At 50.0% G+C, this 22094-nt stretch overlaps 10 protein-coding genes across 10 annotated transcripts; 1 reads left to right on the forward strand and 9 right to left on the reverse strand.

The window, feature by feature from the left end:
- Positions 1-48: 48 nt before the first annotated feature.
- On the reverse strand, positions 49-736 carry ASPSYDRAFT_156480 (translocation channel protein TIM22; the record flags this gene model as incomplete). The annotated part of the gene is made up of 3 exons (XM_040842556.1): positions 49-387; positions 461-556; positions 623-736. The coding sequence occupies 3 exons, from the start codon at positions 734-736 to the stop codon at positions 49-51; spliced, it is 549 nt and encodes a 182-aa protein (XP_040700421.1).
- A 336-nt stretch (positions 737-1072) lies between these two features.
- Positions 1073-1951, reverse strand: ASPSYDRAFT_47904 (uncharacterized protein). The gene is made up of 2 exons (XM_040847530.1): positions 1841-1951; positions 1073-1793 (listed from the first exon to the last, which is right to left on the reverse strand). The coding sequence occupies exons 1-2, from the start codon at positions 1841-1843 to the stop codon at positions 1443-1445; spliced, it is 354 nt and encodes a 117-aa protein (XP_040700422.1). The 5' UTR covers positions 1844-1951; the 3' UTR covers positions 1073-1442.
- Positions 1952-2341: 390 nt separating this feature from the next.
- Positions 2342-4063, forward strand: ASPSYDRAFT_134489 (aromatic alcohol reductase). The gene is made up of 2 exons (XM_040840681.1): positions 2342-2881; positions 2957-4063. The coding sequence occupies exons 1-2, from the start codon at positions 2810-2812 to the stop codon at positions 3908-3910; spliced, it is 1026 nt and encodes a 341-aa protein (XP_040700423.1). The 5' UTR covers positions 2342-2809; the 3' UTR covers positions 3911-4063.
- A 36-nt stretch (positions 4064-4099) lies between these two features.
- ASPSYDRAFT_156739 (alpha/beta hydrolase) lies at positions 4100-5510 on the reverse strand (the record flags this gene model as incomplete). Its single annotated transcript, XM_040842586.1, has 3 exons — positions 4100-4309; positions 4393-5020; positions 5116-5510. The coding sequence occupies 3 exons, from the start codon at positions 5508-5510 to the stop codon at positions 4100-4102; spliced, it is 1233 nt and encodes a 410-aa protein (XP_040700424.1).
- A 148-nt stretch (positions 5511-5658) lies between these two features.
- ASPSYDRAFT_47907 (uncharacterized protein) lies at positions 5659-6209 on the reverse strand. Its single transcript, XM_040847531.1, has one exon. It carries the CDS (start codon positions 5903-5905, stop codon positions 5747-5749), a length of 159 nt encoding a protein of 52 aa, XP_040700425.1. The 5' UTR covers positions 5906-6209; the 3' UTR covers positions 5659-5746.
- On the reverse strand, positions 6118-7435 carry ASPSYDRAFT_91875 (uncharacterized protein; the record flags this gene model as incomplete). Its single annotated transcript, XM_040852566.1, has 4 exons — positions 6118-6207; positions 6273-6982; positions 7039-7124; positions 7179-7435. The coding sequence occupies 4 exons, from the start codon at positions 7433-7435 to the stop codon at positions 6118-6120; spliced, it is 1143 nt and encodes a 380-aa protein (XP_040700426.1).
- Positions 7436-8020: 585 nt separating this feature from the next.
- ASPSYDRAFT_1149434 (uncharacterized protein) lies at positions 8021-8988 on the reverse strand. Its single transcript, XM_040839982.1, has 2 exons — positions 8762-8988; positions 8021-8711 (listed from the first exon to the last, which is right to left on the reverse strand). Exons 1-2 carry the CDS (start codon positions 8863-8865, stop codon positions 8339-8341), a joined length of 477 nt encoding a protein of 158 aa, XP_040700427.1. The 5' UTR covers positions 8866-8988; the 3' UTR covers positions 8021-8338.
- A 478-nt stretch (positions 8989-9466) lies between these two features.
- Positions 9467-11216, reverse strand: ASPSYDRAFT_33693 (uncharacterized protein; the record flags this gene model as incomplete). The annotated part of the gene is made up of 2 exons (XM_040845131.1): positions 9467-9662; positions 9736-11216. The coding sequence occupies 2 exons, from the start codon at positions 11214-11216 to the stop codon at positions 9467-9469; spliced, it is 1677 nt and encodes a 558-aa protein (XP_040700428.1).
- A 1077-nt stretch (positions 11217-12293) lies between these two features.
- ASPSYDRAFT_156335 (uncharacterized protein) lies at positions 12294-16531 on the reverse strand (the record flags this gene model as incomplete). Its single annotated transcript, XM_040842548.1, has 8 exons — positions 12294-12555; positions 12615-13250; positions 13310-13850; positions 13962-14142; positions 14207-14274; positions 14335-14423; positions 14503-14720; positions 14933-16531. 8 exons carry the CDS (start codon positions 16529-16531, stop codon positions 12294-12296), a joined length of 3594 nt encoding a protein of 1197 aa, XP_040700429.1.
- A 1117-nt stretch (positions 16532-17648) lies between these two features.
- ASPSYDRAFT_134495 (GIY-YIG nuclease family protein) lies at positions 17649-21224 on the reverse strand (the record flags this gene model as incomplete). The annotated part of the gene is made up of 3 exons (XM_040840682.1): positions 17649-20076; positions 20150-20373; positions 20430-21224. The coding sequence occupies 3 exons, from the start codon at positions 21222-21224 to the stop codon at positions 17649-17651; spliced, it is 3447 nt and encodes a 1148-aa protein (XP_040700430.1).
- Positions 21225-22094: the final 870 nt, after the last annotated feature.

Raw genomic sequence — 22094 nt, forward strand, 5'->3', positions numbered from 1 at the left:
ATACATCCCCACCACTTTCCATATTAACCAGAGTAAGACAATCTTAACTCAGTCATCAGATTCGGGCATGCGCATGTAAGCATCAATGGCCGCAGAGAACGCCGCAAAACCCGCGCATCCAAAGGCCGCAGCCTGCGGGCCAGCCTTAGCTCCCAGGATTCCACCGGTGATGCATCCTGCCGACACACTGTTCGTGAGATCGTTCTTCGCGCGGAGACCCTCGATGCAGCATTCTGTTCCGGAGTAGAGCGCGCCGACAATGCCGAAGTTCTTGGCTGACGACCACGAGCGCGATCCCATGTCCTTGAAGCCGGTGCGGACCTGTTGCCGCCAGGGGAGGTCGGAGATGGCCTTGCCTTGCGGGGTGAATGAGGAGTCGTAGGACATCTAAATAGCACATATGGTTAGACAAAGTTTAAAGCGCATGTGGAAGGCGAAGGCGAAGGCGAAGGGTACATACACTGGCCATGAACAGACCGAAAACACCACCGAGACCGAAACCCATTGTTCCGGAGATGACTGTTTTGAGAGGACATGATTCCATCGCGTTTTGCATCTGAGCGCGCTTTGGTTAGCAACTTGAAACAAATGATCCAAGGCTCTGGGCTGAACGGGGACATACCATCTTAACCATAGCCTGCTCCTGCTCGTTCATTCCAGCTGTGTTGCCGCCTCCTAAACCACCGAAGCCGGTCATGCCTGCGGCAGAGGAGCCGCCCGTCCCGGGGAAGTTCATGATGAAATTAAGGGGTATATGATTGAAAGCGGATGAATAAAAGACGTTGCGCGAGTATAGCTCACGGTATGCTATACGTTCTCCACCGAAACCAGGACTCTGGGGGGAAAGGTTGAGAGGGAGTCGATATCGTGGCAATCTGAACCCCGGAATTGATGCGGAGAGAATTTATTCCCGGTTGCCGATTGAGACCATTAGTGCAGCTCTGCCACGTGCACTCAGGCATTATCACGCATTTATGAATTATTATGTAATTATGCAACATTACACCCTAAGGGGAAATACTAGACACTGACGGACGAAAGTAAAAGGATAGAGAAGAATTGAAGCAATAGGCTTTATCTAGTGCAATAATAATTGAACCTTTCATCACCCTTGTTTTTTTGCCATAAATGAGCTCTATCGTCTGTAGCTCGACAGCAAATCATTAACCTACACATCTCATCAAGACGTCGTTGATCATTTTCAAGGGCGACAGGATATTCAGGGTCCGACTTATGGGAATTAATCAATCTGGCTGTTATTCCAATACGTATAGCCCGTTAGATGATTTAACACTGCAATGTGCTCTATTTGAAACATTCGACTGACCACCTCATGAAGCGCGTAATTTGAGATGGGCATAGTCTGGCTGTCTGCAAGGTTTCCCCAACATGAGATCGTAACTAGTAAAGACTATCCATATAGTAAATAATCAGCAAACATCCTAAGTCCTATCAGCAGGCGACACGTTCTGGCCATCCGGCCCCCTCTTCGGCGGCATAAGGCTCGCGTCCGGGTGAAGGCACTGCTGCGTATCCGTAACGTTGCGCCCATCAACTCCAGCAAACTCTTCCTTGATCTGTGCGCGATACGCGGGAGGGTATATCTCCGAGACGAGTTCAATTTCCTCGGGACTCAACTTCCTATAGTCGACAACATTCCGGTCTCCGTCGAAGGAGCGCAGGACGCCGTCGGTGGCGAGGTGGGTGAATCCCCTCCCGCCTGGATCTTTTTGGAGGGATTTCATGATGTCCTTTGCTTCTCGGCTGGCTTGCCCGCAACCACCGGGTTGGCTCTGTTGCGGTGTTAGGGCAAGAGTATGATTAGTTAGGGGTGGCGTACCATGGTGGTGGAAATGATACTATTTGAGTTTCCTGAACTTATGGTTGATATAATAATGAGATTGGAAGTCGTATTCAGGGCGCTTCGAAGGGAAGAGCCGCTATATGTCTGTCACTTTTGGCTTCAGCCTGTTAGGAGGGTGGCAGTGCATGAATGAGCCTTGACGACCAGATATAGAGTGACTCATATGCAACGCACAGGTCATTCCTTCTTGTTAGATTGAAAGCTTCTAAATCCTTAGCTTGTCTATTTATTGGGGGCCATTTTATGAGCGCTTGAACTGCGTATTGGGGCTTGTTTCGGCTGTCAGATATGGCTGACTAGGGCAGAGCCTGACGAGAACACAAGTTCGTTAGAACTGAAGGTCTCTATCGTTCAGATTCTGCAGCACCCATCTTTCTCTAACTATCTAGCGCCCAAATTACAATATGATATACCCGCACTATGACAACCCCTCGTCGGGTTCATACCTGTAGACAAGCCAGTTAGCCCGGTCGCAGAGGAATATCTATTGCTCGGACCTTCGCGTATTCTTCATTCCGATTTTATATGTGATTCATAAGCAGCAGCTACCATGCCATTTCACATCCGCTCCGCTCTTGATCAGAAGAGATGAGGTCCTAGTCGGAGTCCATCCACGCGGGGGGGAATTAGGGCTGTTAACTCCGTCTATCTCCACTACTGCTCAGAACTCCAGGATACACCACGACATTATCGATTGGATCATCAGAACGCCTCAGCTAAACTGGTCCTTCCCAGATCCATCGGCTTTTTAATGTCCGACTCCCCGTCGTTGTTGAATATCCCCAAGCCATCGGAAATAATGAACAAGTCGCCGCCGGAGATAAGTCTGGTAGTATAAAATCAGTCTCCTTCGCCCTATGATGAACGTAATCAGTCTACAGTGAGAAGCATCAAGCAACTCTTCAAAGCAACTTTGGCAATTTGCAACCCAATAGTATCGAGACCATGACCCAAAAATACGCCAAGGACCAGCCATCTGGCTTTACCAACCGCATCGAGCGCGTGGCTATCGTTGGCGTATGTCAAACATCCCCATACCCACCTTGTTTCCATTTTGCTTTCTGATATGTATTGACATAAACTCACTTCCAGGCCGGTGGGTCCGTCGGCAAGCCCATTGCTCAGGAACTGCTCAAGACCGGGCAACATACCGTTACCGCGTTGACCAGGACCGACAGCACCAGCGTCCTTCCCGAGGGTGTCAAGGTCGTGCGTGTGAGCTACGACGATGAAGACGCTCTTGTCTCAGCCCTAAAGGGCCAGCAATTCCTCATCATCACGCTGTCCGTCACCGCCGCCCACGACACACAGTCGAAGTTCATCCAAGCCGCTGCACGCGCTGGCGTCCCCTACGTTATGCCTAACTCATACGGCTGGGATGTTCTGAATGAAGGGTTCGCAGCAGATATCCCGCTTTCAGGAGGCTCATTCAAGCTTGTTCGCACTGAGATTGAAGCCGCCGGGGTGTCGTCGTGGATTGCGCTTGTCTGTGGGTTTTGGTACGAGTTTAGTCTTGTGAACGGGGAGCCGTGGTTTGGGTTTGACTTTAAGGAGAAGAAGGTTACGTTCTTTGATAATGGAGAGACCAAAATTAATGTCAGCACCTGGGAGCAGTGTGGGCGCGCGGTTGCGAGGCTGCTCAGTTTGAAGGAGCTGCCCGACGATGAGAACGACAAGGAGCCTGCGTTGAGTAACTGGCGGAACAATCCGGTTTATATTGACAGTTTTGAAGTGAGCCAGCGTGACATGTACGAGAGCTGGAAGCGGATTACTGGCGATACTGACGGGGACTGGACTCGTGCGACTGAGCCTGTGACTGAGCGATATGCGAGAGGGCTTGAGCTCTTGGAGAAGGGAGACCGCTCAGGCCTGGCGCTGGCTATGTACTCGCGGGTGTTCTATCCCAATGGAGATGGAAACCATGGACAGAGGTATGGACTTGCCAATGACTTGCTTGGTCTTCCTAAAGAGGATCTGGATGCGCGGACTGTGGTTGCAAAGGGTTTGTTAGACCGGGGTTATTCTTACTTTGGGAACCGTCTTTGATACTACCTTGGTATAGGGACTAGTAGGCGTGCTTCAATATAACATTTAGTTATTAGCTTACAGCCATTGCAGATGAATGTAACAATACACATTCTACATCCAATTCTTCAGTTTACACAGAATATCGAGAGTTAGAGATACATCGCAAACCGTCACCCCCGATCAACCCCCAACAGTGGCACGTTCACCCTACAAACCCTGTCTCTTCAAGTAAGAAAAGATAGCCTCAAAATGACCAGTCGCATTCGTATGCATAGTCAAACCATGCCCACTCCCAGGCTGGATATGCACACTCACGTCAGACGCACCAGGGAACGACTCGGACTTGATCGCAGCCAAATCATACGAGCCGGTGCAGTCCCCAGCACAGGCCGGAAAGTCAAACTCGGCCAGAGCAAACTATTCAGTAATAACAACATTAGCCCCAAGTTCTGAGATATGAGATATTCTTTTGTGGGAAGCTACTAGGGCAAAGAACGTACCAAAATCGGCCCTGTATAGCCCGGAGCAGGCCTCAATGTCGAGCCAAAACTCAGAAACTCACCCACCGTGCCCGTCTGCTTTATCTCAGTCCCATACGCAAGCAACTCAGGCTCAAAGAACCCCTTCTTGAAGAAAAGCTTGTTCGCATCCGTTTGCGAGCCCTGGACCAGATATCCACTTCCGCGGTCCCCAAACCGAACAGGGTCATTGCTCGCAGCATACACCAGCCCAAAAGCACTCTGCCCCAGGGCCCCGGTCTCTGCAAGTTTCCCATGTGGAATCAATCCCGTTGCTACAACCCCGTCTGCAATATCCCCATGCTCAGCCAGAGCGCCGATCGTGAAAGCCGAGCCCATCGAGTGGCCGACAAGCACGATTTTCTCGAAATCGGGCACGAAGAACTTCTCATCGTCGCTGGCAATGAACTGCGCCAGCTTGCCCTCACGCGCGAGAACCGTAATCTCCTTCAGGATCTCGACTTCCACGGGTCCCTGAACGACGTTGTGCCCATCCGGCTTGGAGGATTTGCCGACGCCCAGGCGGTCATATGTTAATATCGAGTAGCCGGCCTTTAGGGCTGCGTCGACATAGGAGTATTTAGATGGCTGGATCTCGCAGTCCCAGTACCTAGTGCAAGTCAGGCCAGGTCAGGTCAGTATTACTCTTCCCACGTTCACTATAACTATAAGGGAGCAAGAGACGGGGCGATTAGGGCTAAGTACGTTTTCTCAAACCCGAACCCGTGCGATGCTATCTGCAGGATCTTTCCCGAGTTCTTGGGCACACAGAGCTGTGCGTTGATAGTGAATTTATCCTCGACAAGGTACGGCGCCTTAATGCGGCTCTCGGGCGCGGTCCAGCGCTCGACATCCCAGACAAAGTCGATTACATCGATGTCGTTATTGACTTGGGCGATATCGTAGATGGAGTTGTTGGCGGATACAGAGATGGATAGGTCGAAGTTGGTGCATGTCCCTTCTCGATGGTTGGGAGTACCCGACGGCGAAGGGGAGGCTGAGGGAGACGGCAGAGACGATGGCGATGGCGACGAGGACGAGGGTAATGCGTTGGATGCTCCCGTCAAGGCGAGAAAACCTGCGAGGAGGAATGGGGCCATGGTCTATCGGGCTTTGATATTGTGGATGCTATAGTCAAGTTGGGAACAGAAGTGCAAGTCTTGTCATCTTAAATAGCTATGGACGGCCTCTTTATATGTCTAGGCTTCGCTGGCAATTCAAACAGTGAACAGCCCACCATGCCAACTTGGGCGTTGATGGAGGCGGATATCACCCTCACTGATATCATCACGCTGATAGACGTGTATTATGATTGAATGTTGTGATGATTTGGTTTTCATTGTGATCTGACAATTGACCACCAGTGTACGCTTGCAACAAACAAACAAACAGCAGCTAGGAAAACACTCGCTATACGAAACATCGCAAGCGTATCCGTAATCTCATACCATATAAAGTATCTAAATAAGTATTCGGATAAGCTGGAAGGTGACATCGTATATGAGGCTATGTGGCGTATGCGTATGCGTATAACTTCATCCTCCCTATTGGGAATTAGGGCCAGTAATCACCCAGATACTTATTAGTTAACATAATCTATTTTTTATCGATAATATACGGATATTTTCACATATATATCCGCTCTATACGCTCTTCTTTGCATTCTCTTAACCCATACTCCTTTACATACTACCTCCTTGTCAAAGCTCAGTACTGCAATTCGTGCTCCAGGCTGGCGCGAACAAACGCTGCCGAGCCCAACACGCTGTCATATAGCAGTGGTTGCGTAACATAGTACTAAACATGTTCAGTTAATCCTTTATCTTTTTACCCAAAAACTATTGCGTGCCCGTTCAACATACCTGGTAGCTAGCAGTGGAGTTAAGGCTGCAAACACTCACAGTCCCATTATAACTCAGTGTGCCGTCTGTATTCTCCACGACAAATCTGTCCAGAAGCGAGCGGTAGGCTCGAGTCGCGACGCCGGTATAATTGTATTTGGCATTTCCCTTGTGATCGGGGTTGGTAGTTTTATCATCCAAAAGCCCAATTCGCGCCCCCTTGTACAAGGAATACGTGAACATGGCCGACGCACTGGATTCTGTGTAGTTACCTCTTCGTCCAGGGGCCGACATGACTTGCCACCAGGCGCCAGAGGCCGGGTCAACCGCTTGGACGACGGCATTGGCGAGGTCCACAAATCGAGCGCGCCATGTCGTAAGTTCCATCCGAGAGTCAGAGTCAGAGTCAAATTCAATAGGCGCACGCTCCAGAAAATCAACTAGACCCATCATGAACCAGCCCAAGGCACGACCCCAGACAAATGGACTGGCGCCGGTGGTGGGGTTAGCCCAGGAGGCGGTCTTTGTTGCGTCGTAGCCGTGGAACAGAAGGCCGCTTGATTCATTGTGGCAATGCTCCCATAGAAGGTTTATTTGGTGGAAAAGGTCCCTGTTTACTGAGACGGTGTTGTTGATATCGAACCGCGAGGTGTACAAGGGGTAGAATGATAGCAGGGAGAACATTCCGTCTAGATAGCTCCAGTTTGGGTAAACGTAGTACCAGAGTCCCCCTGTATCAGTTTCAGCACGTACTCTGGTCTCTGGGAGAGAGTGGCTTAATACTCACCGAAGCTGTTTCGTGGCTGTAGGTCAATCGAGGCGCGCAGTGCAGAGAGGGTATCCCTGTAGGTGTTGTTTTCTGTTTTATCGTATCTATCATCAGGTTTAATTAGAGAATGAATCCCCAATCCCACGAGCAAAACATACTGGTAAAGCAGCCCCTTTCCTACTGATAGGCGATCAAGGGGGAGCTCAGTGTCTTTCGTTGCATTATTGACGACATCAACAACGCTGTCAGCGCTTCGACTGATGTAGGCCTCCCAGTCCTCTTCCATATAATGGCCAGACGACGACTCCACCAGGTCTAGCAGAGCAGTCTGGAAAGCCCCAACCTGCAACAGCAACGATGAATCACCTTCTTGCTCAATAATGGCCTGTCCGCGCAGGATGATGCTGTCGGCCATTCGAGCCGAGTAGGGACGCCCAATGCCGGTCCCATTGCTGCGTTGGACGAGGGCTATTACGCATAATACGAGAAATGAAAGCAAAGGGCTTCGCAAATACATTTTGCCAGATACGCTGAGCACTGAACAGGCTCGACGGTGGTCGATATTTCTGCATGAAGCCCCTTGGGAAACTGGATGCCTCATTATTGACTAATCATATCCTGCATGCCGATTATTACCATAATAAGATACCCTGCCCTATAGGTATGGAACCGCCAGTAGTCAACCAACGAGTCTCGTACCGAACAGAGCAGGCCTCTAATTCCGGCGGCGCCCTGATATACCCCAGAAGCAGCAAAGACCTGGTATCTTGTCCTGAGCACCCAAGGGCATTTTTGCTCCAATCCATGCTCGCTGTGTGAGAGGATGTCGATTGCTTCGGTGTAGATCTGCCGGCAGGAATATGGCAATCCGGTTATTGCCTCTAGATGCCTAGGTTCATCTGAACTGCTGGTTCCAGAAGGTGTGCTGTCAACGTGGCGATAGGTACTAGGATCTCAGTGTATATCTGCAGGCGCATGTCGAAGGGTAGGTAGTTGAACAGAGATGGCTAATGTTGAGCCTGGATGTGGATGGTTTGACGAATGCCTATGGTCAGGGAGTGCTAGCGACGAGTGACTGAATTGCTCTCATTCTTCGACTTCGGTGAACCATCGTTGCTGTTGTTGTTGGTCTGGCGTTGCGCATGCGCACCAGTAGCGTTGGAAGAGGCGAGAAAGCTGGTTATTGTATCCCTAAATGACATGATGCTGATGGAAAGCAACACTGCAGGAGACTGAGGGGAAGGATAAGATGTAAAGGGTCCAATACTGCACAGCCATCTTCTTCGATGACATATAGGCAAGACCTCATACCTCCGTATCAAGCACCAGCTCTGATACAAACACCCTTCCCCCAAGTCCCGAAATCCTTCCTTATGAAGCCCGGCAACTGAAGGCTCGATACCCCCCGGTGTCTAGGACAATTAACCCTCCTCTTTGTGCTCGATCCCATCGACGTGGAGACCACAACCGCGCATATTCTCCCGCGCTCTTCAGCCCGCCCACACCACTGGATATAGTCCTGCTCGGGATCAAGCAGGAGACAGTCCCTGGTATACTTCTGAGTGCAGTGCGGAAAACGGGTGTGTGTTGCGTGGATCTTGTAACACATTCTGAATTCAATTCCGTTCAGCTCAGTTGGAGAGGTCGGTCGGTTCGAGGTCCTGTAAGGATTTGGGTGAATTAATGCGGTCCTTTGCGCGTGAGTATGCAGTCTGCTTCGACTTGTAAATGGGGCACAAACAGAAACCTGGGAAATGAGATATTTGGGCAGCATCGTCCCCAGAGTGACGAGGGAGGAGGGGTTTTTATGGATGGATCTCTGCTGCGAAGGTCACCGGACCTCATCAAAGAGCAGGGTACGAGTATTCCACTCTCGAACACAAACTCAGCCTATCACAGCCAAGGCTGGCCTTGGAATCAGCCTTGCTCCATTGCTTCGCCACTGTAATTGGCTGCTCAGTGGGGGGAGGGGCCTGCGGCTCTTCGTATTGAGAACTGGAGGGAAATGAGCCTGAGGCTGTGCCATGACTTTTGGCAGCTGTGACGATACTGTTTGTGCTATTTGAAGCAAGGACTTGGTGATAGTTGCGGGTTATAAGAGATAAAAGTGGTTCATATTCGTTAAGTTGGCTATCAATACTTCAGTTGGGGAACGTATAGATACACCAAGTCCGTCCCAGAAAAGCGGGGTCCAGAATCGAAATAAAGAAGAAAAAAGAAAAAACACTCGTAAGGGTCTCACGACCCGAGTCATAACCCTGCGTTAAGCCATACATATTCTTGTTCTTGTGATGCTCGAAAATAACAGGTCCGATCCCGAACAGATATATAAAGCAGTAGGTCGTGCAGATTCGTGTCCATATATACAGCAGTCCAGTTGAGTCCGGGACGGGAGAGAGAAGGGAAGTCGTGTGGAATAGAAATTATGAAGTGATAATTGAGGCGCTCAGTCCTTCTTGCTATCTTTGTCGAGCGGCGGCGAAGCCAGCGGGCTTCGATTCGGTGAAGGGGACAAACTCCGCTCCCATTCGGCCATTAGGTTGCTGAGTTTCGACGGCGCTGTCTGCGTCATTGCCGGCCAGGGAATACCGTCCGACATGCTGGGGTCGGGAATATCATGGCGCCAGTCGAGGCTGAGAACACTGTTAGCGACATAAAAATACAAGTTGACAAGAAAGAAAACGAGAGTAATCACGCTTCGCAGACCAGACCTACCTAGCGCTGGTTCGAGGACTACTCGTCTGTGTGACCGGAGACTGGTCCTGTCTCGACTCGATGGTGGATCGGCTCGAAGATGGTGTGTGCGTTTTCTTCGGCTGCGGTGTATCCCAATCATCCCAGGTGTCGTCCACGTCGAGCTTGTTGGGATCTCCGGCTTTGTGATTGTTCGGCCCGCTGGGGGTTGTAGGTGTTCTGTGAGCGTTTGGGGACTTCTGCCCAGAAGAATCAATGCCGAATTCACCCCAGAACGACGCGTCTATGTCCGCCGACTTGGAGCCATTACCAGTTGCTTTTGTTCCCGGACTCTTCCTTCCAGAGGGCGAGCGCGACAACGCTTTACCAGTTTGAACAGATAGTCGGTCTCTGCTTCGCGAGGTCGAGCTCGAATCGCGGTTGCGGGAAGGTTGCATTGTTCGTGATTCGGTGGCGTTGATACCTTCGTCTCCGACTGTTGCTTGTCTGATATCTTCCAGGAACGTCCAGAGCCCCTCTCTTAGATCCGACGCCATCTGCTTTCCAGTCCGCATGAGTAGGTCTCGCGAAGGAGGCGGCACCGGCATCGTCTTCCGCCACTCCGAAACCATATCTTGGGTCGGGCTCATTGTGGGCGCAGGAGGAGTGCGATCGACGGATGGCATGGTGGCCGATCGTGGAGGACGGCCGATACGATCGCCATCCAGTTCGCTGGATCCAGTTTCAGATCCGGACTGTTTGCTGTTCACAGAACTCGTTGTTGGGGAAAGCAGTGACAAAGCTCGCGTATGAGATCCTTGAAATACTCGTCTCCCGTTCGCCGACACAGATGTTCCATTCGCAGCTGCGGCTGCGAGCATGGACTGGCGCCGTTCCAGCTCCCGGCTGAGTCTGACTTGGGGCGGGACCACAGGACTCGCGCTGCCGCTGGTACTTCGCTCCCTGCTATGCGCAGTTGGCGGAGATGCACCGGGCACTGCGTCCGGAGATCTGAGAGGTTGCATAGCCTCCGCGCGATGAGTAACTTCGGTGCGCTTCCTTGTCTTCTCCGATGACGTCCATTGCTTCTTCAACGAATTCAGTTCGGTTTCCGCCCGGTGTAGCTCCTCCCGCAGCTCCAGCACCCTTCGCTCCTGCGAGGCAATCGCTGTCAACAGACTCGTGCCGTCATCTTGGCCGTCGAAGGGAGGTGTGGAAATGGTGTGGGCGGGGGATTGTCGCGCAGACGATCGGGTAACGGGCGTCATCGATCCTGACGGGGAGGACGTTGCACTCGGGTCAGAAGTTACTCCCTGGGGGACGTTGATAGGGAAATTCAAAGTCAAGCGTTTTGTATGCCGGGCAGCGGCGTGAGGACGAGGAGGGAGAGACGCTCGCTTGGATGGCATTCGCCGAGGCGGTGGTAGGGACTCATTATTTGTAGCAGAGTCGGTCGAGGCCACGACAGTTTGGGACGCTTCCGGCGTGGGTTCCGCCCGATCCATTCCCGGCGACTCTTCCATGGCGGAACAGCACGAAGCAGCGAAAACAATGAGAATTTAACAAGGCGATAATTCCACGATCATGACATTCCAGCAACGCAGCGGAAAGCGGAGAAATGAAGGATGAGGTGCCTGAGGGACCGACAGCGGCGGGGCAGCAGGAGCTAAAAGAGCGAGTAATAAAAAAAAAAAAAGAGCGTGGGCGTATCGAAGGACGACGAGGGGAAGGGATAACAACGAGGGAGATGAAGAAGAATGGAGGAGATGAAGAATCAGGAGCAGGATGAGAACGAGAGCATCGCCGACGAAGTCCAGACTGCCGTTAAATTAGTGTTGATTAATATTAGCAGCCACGCGTATCCTTTCCGTTTCAGCTAGTTCAGGGGCCGATCGGCACAGGCTGAAGCAGGTGATATTAAGGGCGGTAAAGGGCTCTCCATTTCTATCTTCGTGAATTAACGCCCTCTGCTTCTGTGGGGATTGAGGAATGAGGATTGACTGGTGAAGCAAGGGAACTCGTGGTTGATAGCCCTGCGACCCACGAGCTCAACAATTTCAACATGTCATTGTTGACGATCATCGGACTTATAAAATACCAGAATATCAACTATTTTTTGCTATAATCTTGCTAACTATATATCGTTCCAATCGAGGTAACTCCTATCTAAATATACAAGAATCAAATCGCAGTGCCTATAAACACCAACACCTATGTATCTCACAATATAAATGGTAGTCCAAAATGCGCAATGAAGGAAAATGAGGATGCCCCTGTCTCAGAAACAGCGGCTGGTAATCACAGGCCCAAAGTGGAAAAAAAATTCAGGAGAATGGAATCGCGAAAATCCGCCTAGAACCCAGTTCTGGGGGGGTGCCAAGATAGGGGCAAATTAACAGTACAGAGGCAAACGACATCGAGATAACACGCTGCTTTCGCAAGGACACGAATGCGGTGAAGGCCTCAAGGCTATGTTGAAGAATGAGGGTATTATGTCGAGCAGGGAAACGAACGTCAGGAAAGCGCAAAACCGATCATTAAACGCCTGTCTCCGTTTTATACAGCAAAAGAAAAAAACATTAAAAAGCAAAATATATGCTTTATACCCCGGGCCATCGGTTGCGAAGACCATCGGACCACCGTTGATAGAGGACATCAGAGAGTTGCTTGATATGCTCCATGCCCGGCACTGGCTGGCTGGGGAGGTTGGCGAGCTGTGGCTGCGGGTTTGGCTCGACCACCGCTGACTGGCGCCGACGGTGGCTTTTCAGGTGTGGATTGTTCTGCGCAAGAACCAGGCGTGGCCTTTGTGGGGATTCGGGCGGTGGAGCCTGTGGGACGAGACCTGACAGCTTCGGATCGCTGACCCAAGATCCGTTAGCATATGGGGTCCAAGGGTAAATTAAGGACGCCGCACTCACCTAGAGAGTTTCTCATTTGTGGCTCTGAGGATGTGGTATAGGCCCTCAGGGTCGGCCATCTCGAGATCACTCCAAGCCTCCGCAAGTCGAGAAATCGCTTCCCGCTTCTCCTGGTCCGCTGTGGTCCCCAAAACCTCCTGGCAAGCGTGGCCTACCGCTTTGCTGTAAGCTCGACGGCCTAATTGTGCCTCTTTGCTGTTGTTCTCGGAATATATAGACTTGGGACTCGAATTCTCATCTCCAGCTAGCTGGTACGAGGAGAATGAATCTTCAGCCGGTGGAGCTTTATCAGATACACGTCGGAACTGGCGGACCGTGGAAGGGCTGTTCCCAAACGTCAAGTCCACTCCTAATGGTTGTTTGACACCGCTGGACTGCCTCTTCGGGCGTCGCAAGGAAGGGCTGCGGTCCGGTGCTGGAACGCGGCGCACGGCGGTATTGTTTGCGTATTTCGGCTGGGGTGGCGGACTAGAGATGCGTATATTTTCCATCATTTCGGAAGACTCGTCGTATAGGGGATCGTGGATAATCGATCCGCTGTCCGAGTTATCGGAATCTTCACGAATGACCATCGTGGGTGCTTTGACGGTGTCGAAAACCCAGTCATCATCGTCTTTCATGTGCGTGATGGTATTCCTGGGAAGCGGAAACAGTCAGTCGTCGGCGTCTCTAAAATATGCAAAGGCCACACATACAGAGATTCCGCATAATATTTCACGTTACGTGACACACCTCGTCCACCATCCCAGTCCTGCTTGCGGTGGATAAGCTCTTGCAAGGCCTCCGTCTTGCCGGCATTCCGAATGAACTTGTGCCGCAAAAGTTCCTTCGCACTAGGCCTACGGTCGGGGTCCTTTGTCAAGCACTGCGCGATAAAGTCTTTGAAAGCATTGCTGTATCCATCGCCCTGCAGCCGAGGGGCTGGCTCCTTCGGGATCAGGAATAGAACCTTCATCGGATGAGTGGCGGCATGCGGTGGCTCTCCGTTGATCATCTCCATGGCTGTAATGCCTAACGACCAAATATCCGCCTTATAGTCATATCCAGCCTGTTGAATGACCTCCGGGGCCATCCAGAATGGAGTTCCGACGAAGGTATTGCGTTGCGATTTGATGTTGGTCAGCTGTGCCGCAACTCCGAAATCTCCCAACTTGACCTTGCCGGTGTGAGAAAGAAGAACGTTGGCCGCTTTGACATCACGATGGATTTTCCCCTCGCAGTGCAAGTAGTCCAACCCTTGCAGAAGTTGTTGGCAGACGATCGCAACGTGCGCCTCGTTGAATACTCCGGGTTTGAGCTGTGTTACACCATAGTTAGCCATAATTCAGCACACCACAAAAAGTAGACAGCCAGCTATTACCAAATCAAGGCATGAACCGCCACCCAGGTACTCCATCACAATCCATAGTTTATGCCCTCGAAGGAAGCTTGCGTAGTACTGGGTAACGTAGGGACTTGCGCACGTCGCCAGAACGGAGATCTCTTGCTGAATTTCCTGGATATCATCTTCGCTCGACTCAAGATCGATCTAGATAAGGATGCAAGCGTCAATCGGGTGTCCAAAATTGAGGTGAGGCCATTCCAAAGCTCACATGTTTAATCGCAACAATTTCTCCCGTGGACTTGTCAATTGCTTTGTACACCGTTCCGAAACTCCCACCTATGCGATAAACAGTCAGACAAGCCAATTGGCCCAGTAAGATCTTTGTTTTTCACTCACTTCCCAGCTCCTCCATCATCTGGTACTGGCTCGCCATATCGCCCGCCATTGTTCGCGACATCCCTGCCAAATTTGAAGCTTGAAGCACACTCGAAGCTTAGGGGTGGGGAGCGGAGAGGAAGCTGAAAAGATTGAAAAGCAAAAACAAGGGGCGGCCCACACAGCTACCTGATTCCTGCCCAGCAAGAGCCTGTCGCTGAGCTGAACAGGTCAAATAAACCAGCCTTGGGAGGTGGAAAAGCAACGGGACAGGCACTCGAAGTAAACCAATAATTCGTAACTACTTGAGGGGACCCGAATAGTCCATCGCATCCAATGGATGGCGCTGCCGAGGAGCCATGGGTCGGAGGAACAACAGAGGCCGTAGTGCATGGCAACCACTGGCGCTAGTCTACGGATTAGTCACCATCAACGAACAGTTGATGCCTCAGGCATAATATTTCTACAAACTAGATATGAATATTGTTCAACGTCTAAAAAGTCTGTATTTTATATGCAAAGGGGTATGTAGCTTTTAAATATACTTGTACGGATTCAGGATTCCGTTCTACTCATTGTTAGTGTCTATCGTGGGATCTCGTTCTGGGGAAACACTTACCGGATCATACAAATCCTTCAGCTGCTTCATAAGTTTGAGGTTAGTGTCGTTTTGGCTGTAGCCGATGAATTCTTTCTTCGCAACGCCCAGACCGTGCTCGGCACTGATGCTACCGTTCCGCTTCTGGATCCATTCGTACACCCAAGGCTCAATCGCCTTCTCAACCTCCTTGTTGTACTGTCGGACAGCAATGTTTAGATGCAGGTTGGAGTCGCCCATGTGGCCGTAGCCGACGACCGCCCGGACGGGGAAAGAGTCATCATCTCCGACGAACCCCATCTTTGTCAGTCGTTCCCGGCAGTCATCCACCAACTGGTAGAGCTCGGGTAGAGGAATCGAAACGTCGTACTTGTAGGTGCCGCCAAGGTGGCTCAGAGCCTCTGTGATGCCCTCGCGCCAGCGCCAGATGCTGTGGAATTGAGTCTCATCCTGAGCCAAAACACCGTCAGCGACGATGCCCTCGCCCATGATGCTCTCCAAGAACGTTTCCAGCTTCTCCATATCGTGGTCAGCGTTGGATCCGCTGGTCTCCACCAAACAGTAAAACGGGTATTCGCCTTCCAGAGGGTACTTATTACCAGTACTCGAGTGGACGAGTTGCTGGGTGCGGCCGTCCATGAGCTCAAACGCGGAGAGAATCTCAGATAGCTGCTTCTTGGCCTCGCCAAATGCTTTCTGAACTTGTTCGTAGCTCTCAATACCAAAGTACGCGACATTGACGGCCTTTGGTCGAGGAGGGCAAATAATCGAGACACCAGTGATGATGCCGATGGTACCCTCAGAGCCGATAAATAATTGTTTTAGATCGTAGCCGGTGTTGTTCTTTCGCAGCGTCGACAAGCCGTCCATAATTGTCCCATCCGGCAAAACAGCTTCAATTCCAAGCACGGTTCCATGAAGGCTACCGTAGCGGAGCAAGCGTAGCCCTCCAGCATTTGTAGCGACGTTCCCTCCAATATGGCACGAGCCTTTGGCACCAAGGTCAAGAGGGAAGAGGTGGTGTCGCTCAGCCAGGTACTGATCCGCCACCTCAAGGATAACACCGGCATCTGCAACCAGAACACCTGAAGCCTCGTCGAATGAGCGGATCTTGTTCATCCGCGAAGTATTGATGACGATCTCGTCGAATACCGGCACGGAACCCCCAACTAGCCCAGTATTTCCACCCTGAGGAACAACAGCTAGTTTCTTGCCATTGCAGTACTTCAAGATCTCGCTAACATCCTCCTTCGACTGCGGCTTGAGAACGAGCTTCGTGTGGCCACGGTATTTGCGCATCCAATCGCCGTTGAAGGGCTCAATATCGTCCGTCGCATCGGTCGTTACGCCATCAATCACAGCTGATTCGGAGCCAAGGAGCTCCTTGAAGTATTTAACATCTTCCGCGGTAATTTCGGCGAAGTTGGGGTTTCTCTTGAGGGTAGGGTAAGCATCACTCGTGTACTTGACTTCTTTCGTTGCCCGTAATGTAGGAGCTTGCGAAAAGCTGCGAACAGCGGGCACCGGAGCGATCTGAGAGACGAGAGGCCGTCCAAGAAGACGCGGTTTTGGCAGGCGAGCCCGCCGAAGGGCAGCTGAGAAATTTCTAGCCCCGGACATGGCGCGATCGGTGATAATTGATATCGCTGGCGACAGAGGAACTTTAAAAGCTTGGATGCGGTTTGGGCTCGGCTCGGAACACTCGCTTATTCAGCCTCTTGAAGCCGCCCGGTATCGGCCTGTACAAAATGTTTTCCGCCTATAGCTTTATTGCCCGAATAACAGCACGGTAATATGTAACGGCTCGTAATTTTTCGTATTCAAATATCCGCCTCAGATAGCGGATATGGGTCCTTCATAGAGCATTGTTTTCCTTCCCTTGCTCCAACTTTCGTCATGGAAGCCTCAAAGGTGGGGGGAGGTTGAGCATGCTCAGACGGAGTATCCGTACAGTCGATTACAATTTACAACAATGACCATCCTCTCCTCAGGGGAACCTTCTGCACCTCCATGCAACTCAGTCTGTGCCCGGCGGAGTGAAGGTGTCGGGCCATGGTACAGTGGGTAAGCCTATAGTTAGGTCAAGTAAGCATTGCCATGGGGCGTAAGAAACGGGTTCGGATTGTATGAAGAAGGGTAGTTCGCTACAATTTACACAAAAAAAAAAAAAAGGAAAAGGATAAAAAAAATTTAATCAAGATATTGGGCCCGAACCGCGATTCGAACGCGGGACCTCTCCCATTTAGGTTTTGCACCAGGATTGTTACACCCGCTGTGGATTTTGTTAGTTTGTGATTACGGTAATAATCATTGTGTCGGAGATACTCACAAGGGAGAATCATACCACTAGACCATCCGGGCTATTGATGTCATTGTTTTTGACTAAAATGCTTGTATTCTTCGACAAGTCAGATCAAGGCTGTCATATATTTCACACAGGTGCGTGTGTCTTTCTTTTCCAGTCTCCCAGGCCGTTTGAAATTGAACTCGAAAATCAATACACAGAACCTAGAAATAATGTTCATAGGCTATCACCCGTGGTTTTGGCTTTGTTCTGGGGTTCCTTCCACTGTAAATTAATTACGCCTCACCGTTTGGTCGCGTTTTTGGCGGGTCGAGCAATGTGTAGATAATTCCGTAGTATATATTGGTTCCGCCACATGCATCCGTTCAAACAACAATGTATATCCAGGATAGTCAGTATGAGATGTAGAATTGTAGACACATAGCTGAGCAATCATTGTTCGATTTTTGACATCAATACCCCATCTATTCTCCAGAGCTGACAGCTATCATCGGTGAAGTAAGTCTTAGGTTTGGTCTCGGCACTAACGTTGAGTAGCTGCCTCACAGCGGTCTCATGGGCATCGAAATGCCGTCGAGGCCGTAGTTTCATGACTTCGAGCGAGCAGTCTGTTGCCCAGTCCATGAAAGTATTGGCCTTGCGAGCATTCGTCTCCCCATGATTCTGAATGTACCTTTCGTTACCCAGATAGGAAGCGAGAAACGCTAGTTTAGCCACAGGATCGGTATCCCTAGCATCCAGCGCCCATTTATTAGGAAGTGTTCTGCCAGAATAAATTTCTGCTTTTAGTTTTATCTCGCATGGCAGGTTCTCTTTGGTTGTGCCAGGAAGAGCAAGCATGATAGAGGCCATGCTTGGAGGGGGATGTACTTGTATTGCTCTTGTACTTGTGCCCCAGGTCCCGGCGTACATCAATCCCTCTTCTTTCAAAATAGGCATCACACGCCGTCGCTGTGCCTGGAATCTTGACGTTACTTTTCGTAATATTTCTGATTGGAAGACCAGACTATCGGGACAGCTATCCATATCAAACCCAGTGTCGGTTGGGAACATATCTTCGCAGGCAATATCGGAACCAACACCATCCACCTCTAAGAAATGGTCCCCCTCTTGCGATGAGCTTGTCTTCATATTGCTCGACTTTTTGACCGCAAGCCGCTCCACTTGCCTTGCTTCATGATCGTTTATATTGCCAAGAGACTCGCAGACCATATCACATAGCTTGTAGTTCGTGGGTTGGACAGCCTCAACTAGCGACGCCGCTTTTTCTAGTTGGTCCTTTGTGAAAACACCCTTCCTGTGGATATTTGTAGTGCTTAACTCTAGCGGCCTTGCATTGGCAAACTCACTGGGCTTTCTTCGCAACGTGAATAGTAATAAAAGAAGGCCTCGCGACAAGGTGCCTCCGGTTTCCGCAAGACAGCGTATATCCTCAGATGTGCGGAAGCCCTTTCTATAAAGAAATGCCTGGATGATCGGATTCACGTCAGGCTCAGTCATTATTGCGGCGCCATTATTCTCCTCGCTGTAGATCCGCAAAATATGGTAGACGGCTGATGCCGTATTACAAAAATACGGCCGAATGCCGTGCGTGCCAGTCAATGCTGCTGCAAATTTAAAGATCTCCGCAATTCTCTGCGCAGACGGTCCTGGATTTGCCCATAGGCTTAATAGAGAAGAGGGACACTCAAAGTATACCCTCTTTAACTTCCCGTGTTCCCTTTCAAAAAAGCCACAAACCTTGCCACAGTATAAAGGAATTTGAAAATGATTGAGTGAATCTGGTGGTATCCCTGGGAGAATATACTTAGAAGTGCCCTTTCCGTCAAGTATTATAAGCTTTAGGGCACTGTCACAAATGACCTGCTTATTAAACCGCACGAGCGCATCTTCGATATCAGATGATTCCGTGGGTGTTAAACGAGCGAAGCTTCGCTTTCGAGGGTCAGCAAACCATAGAAGACAGCTGCTTTCATCAAATCCGCTCTCGCGAATCCCCCATGGAACATGTTTCTCCTTGTCATCAACATCAATTGCACATGTTGAGATAATAACACCAATTTGCGATGTTAAGTCACCAATTGGGTAGCTAAGGTGTATTTCTTCCCTCGTGATCTGAGAAATGGCAGCCGAAAGCTGCTCTTGAGCGAGAATGTAGCCCATACTTCCCGTGCCGGAAGTAATACTCGTGGTGGGACCCTCAAATACGTTGCTCCCTGCAAATCTTACCTCATTAGCAACAACAGACTGGAATAGCTGTATATAGTCTCTCCATGTTGTCATGTTGTGGCTTCCAGACCACCTCTGAACAGTCGTGTCTGGGACCCTATTTTCTTCCCTGAAGGTTGGCCATGACCTGATCTGGGGATCTAGAGAATCAGCAACCGGCGTTGTATATACCTGTCTTATATGGGACTGCAGATTAATCCCTTGTAAAAGAGGTGGCAAGACATTCAACCCCGTGTTCGAGTATTCCTTTGGATTCAACCCGTAGAAATTCATTACTGCGTCCAACGGTAATGATTGAAAGGCGACTGAAAATGACATCTCGAGGATGTTAGGAAAAATAACCGCAGATTCTCCATCAAGAGAGTCAATATCATATATTGACCAAAGCTTCAGGAAGTTCATTGAGCGTCTCCCGTTACCCTTCCATATGATGTAGTGATGAAGTGTTTGAGGTATTGACCCGGCAGCAGCCCGTAAATGTTGGGCTATGCGCGTCTTGGGTTGCACAGATTGTCCAACATAGGCTCTCCAGTATTTTTCATCTTCATCGTCGGTGACATAATTAAGGTAGCCACTATTTGAATGCCACTGGATCCCCTTATAGAATTGGTCTTCTCCGATCTTGTCCAGCCTAGATTATGGTAATAACATTGTTAGTAAAATAATACCCATTCAATGAATATCTTTAAAAGCCTGTGACGTACCGCTTAACCGAGACTTCCTTATTGTCTAATATTTTGATAGACGGATCAACATATCCCAGCAATCTTCTTCCAATCCCTTGAGGTCCACCACAAGCGTTGATTATACGCTTGTATGGAATATGTCGCAGCTGGGGATAGTCATTTTCCACCAAATTAGTCGCTAGTTTAGTTATTACATTGCCCAAGTCAGGGAATGTAACTTTTTGGAAGACCTTCCACGAATCCTGTAGACAGACCTCAGTCATTGCTTGCACCTAATTATTTGGGGGGTATCACTTACATCCTCTTCAGGAACTTGTGGCCTCATCAGCGGATATATTCGAAAATATGACACAGTTTCGTCCCCCTTCTTGGGTCTTTTTGGTTTCCTTGCTTGGTGGTATTCTAGCTGGCCCGCAGACGAGCCTAAGTCGTCTCGGGTGCGTTTTTCCCGGGTACGTTGTACCTGAGTTTGGGGTTCCATCCAGTAGTATTTTTGAGGATTTGGCCCTAAACCCCGATTTGCGCGGTACTTCAGGTTCATCCACCTAATGAAGCTCTCACGGAAGGGATATAATGCTCCAAGGTGATGGTGGCCGGGTTTTTGGACCTCCTCGCAATCTCCGGGCCCCATGGAAAGGAGTATTGGCGGGCAGACGTAGTCAAGCCGCACCGATTTGTCGTGCCGTGCCTGGATGATTTCCTCCCAAGTTGTATTCAGAAAATTGTTGATATAAGTTTTATCAACAATAGTCTTCATGGCTTCGTGCAGTATACTCTGCTCCCTAGGTTCTAACCATGAAATTTTTAGACTTCTAACGTGTTCGACCGTTGCCATCATGTGTATAATCGAAGAGATCTCCTCAACAAGGACATGTCTGTTCTCCCACTGTACCTCATCCTCGTATCCATAGAGGTAATCGGAATATAGATCCTTATCCGAAAAATACACAAGAATATTAACTGTGAGGTGCCGCATAACTCGATACAAAAGGCGTTCAGTTTGCACCTCATGCTCAGGTATGCTGCCAATGACTGTAAACTCGTGGGAAGCAGTAGTTTCCATGATAGGGCTTCTGTCCAAAGGCGAGGCCATTGTGATGCAGCTGCGATTCGAAAGCGAAGCTCAAGGAAGCCGGAAGGGGGAGGGGGGTGAATCAGGGAAAAGTATGAAGACCCCTTCAGACAACACAAATAACAAATAAAACGAAATGATTAAGGGAAGCAGGTTGATGAGAGGTGCCGGGACACAAACGGGTGGTTTGTATCCTTTGTTAAGTTGTGTATTCACAACTTCAACAACGTCTCTACCAATCAGACACCGGCCCATCCTCGGTGTAAGTACCTTAAGCAGCTTTTACGAGAATGAAAAACGGGCTTTCTTAACAAAGTTCTATGCATCCCAGAGAACTAGACCTTCCAGCTGGCACTGTTGTTCGTGACGCCGGCTGCAACCTCGCGCACGTTGCGACCCGTCTACAGGCACATACAAAAATCGCAGATATTGTTTCCATCAACCACCATATTGCCAAGGCGTGACAAAACTGCTACCTTGAGTTGGCGCTGGCGTTCATGCAATGGATAAATGAAATCGCCGTGATGCCAACGAATATCACATCGGAGGGCCCTGAGGTAGGGGGTTGAAGATGCCAGGTTCACGACTGCTGTGGTCCGTGACTATTCAAGAAGCATAGCGCCAATGACGCGACTGTTCTTTTTGGTTGACTTTATCCCTTCTATTTTTGCCTCCATGCTGGAAATGAACCAGTATTCCATCGATGATATGGCGGGCAATTCCTACCGTGGCTGGGGTACCAGCGATATCTTACTATTTTGGCGACGAAATCGAGCACTCCAGTGAAGTAGCACGATGAGTCTGACTGCAAGCTTTCCGGTCTCTGTGTCCAGTAGATTACAAACAGCGTACATTTCAATAAAGACATGCAGTCTGTAAGCAGTGAATCTT

Source organism: Aspergillus sydowii, assembly GCF_001890705.1.
Source record: "Aspergillus sydowii CBS 593.65 unplaced genomic scaffold ASPSYscaffold_9, whole genome shotgun sequence".
Lineage (NCBI taxonomy): Eukaryota > Fungi > Ascomycota > Eurotiomycetes > Eurotiales > Aspergillaceae > Aspergillus > Aspergillus sydowii.

Excerpts from the sequence above, each read along its gene's own strand:
- ASPSYDRAFT_134489 (XM_040840681.1), top strand. The coding sequence starts at position 2,810 with ATGACCCAAAAATACGCCAAGGACCAGCCATCTGGCTTTACCAACCGC. Across the intron at positions 2,882-2,956 it reads AGCGCGTGGCTATCGTTGGC|GCCGGTGGGTCCGTCGGCAA; the intron begins GTATGTCAAACA and ends ACTCACTTCCAG.
- ASPSYDRAFT_47907 (XM_040847531.1), bottom strand. The coding sequence starts at position 5,905 with ATGTCACCTTCCAGCTTATCCGAATACTTATTTAGATACTTTATATGG.
- ASPSYDRAFT_1149434 (XM_040839982.1), bottom strand. The coding sequence starts at position 8,865 with ATGAGGTCCGGTGACCTTCGCAGCAGAGATCCATCCATAAAAACCCCT. Across the intron at positions 8,712-8,761 it reads ATCTCATTTCCCAGGTTTCT|GACCGCATTAATTCACCCAA; the intron begins GTTTGTGCCCCA and ends TCACGCGCAAAG.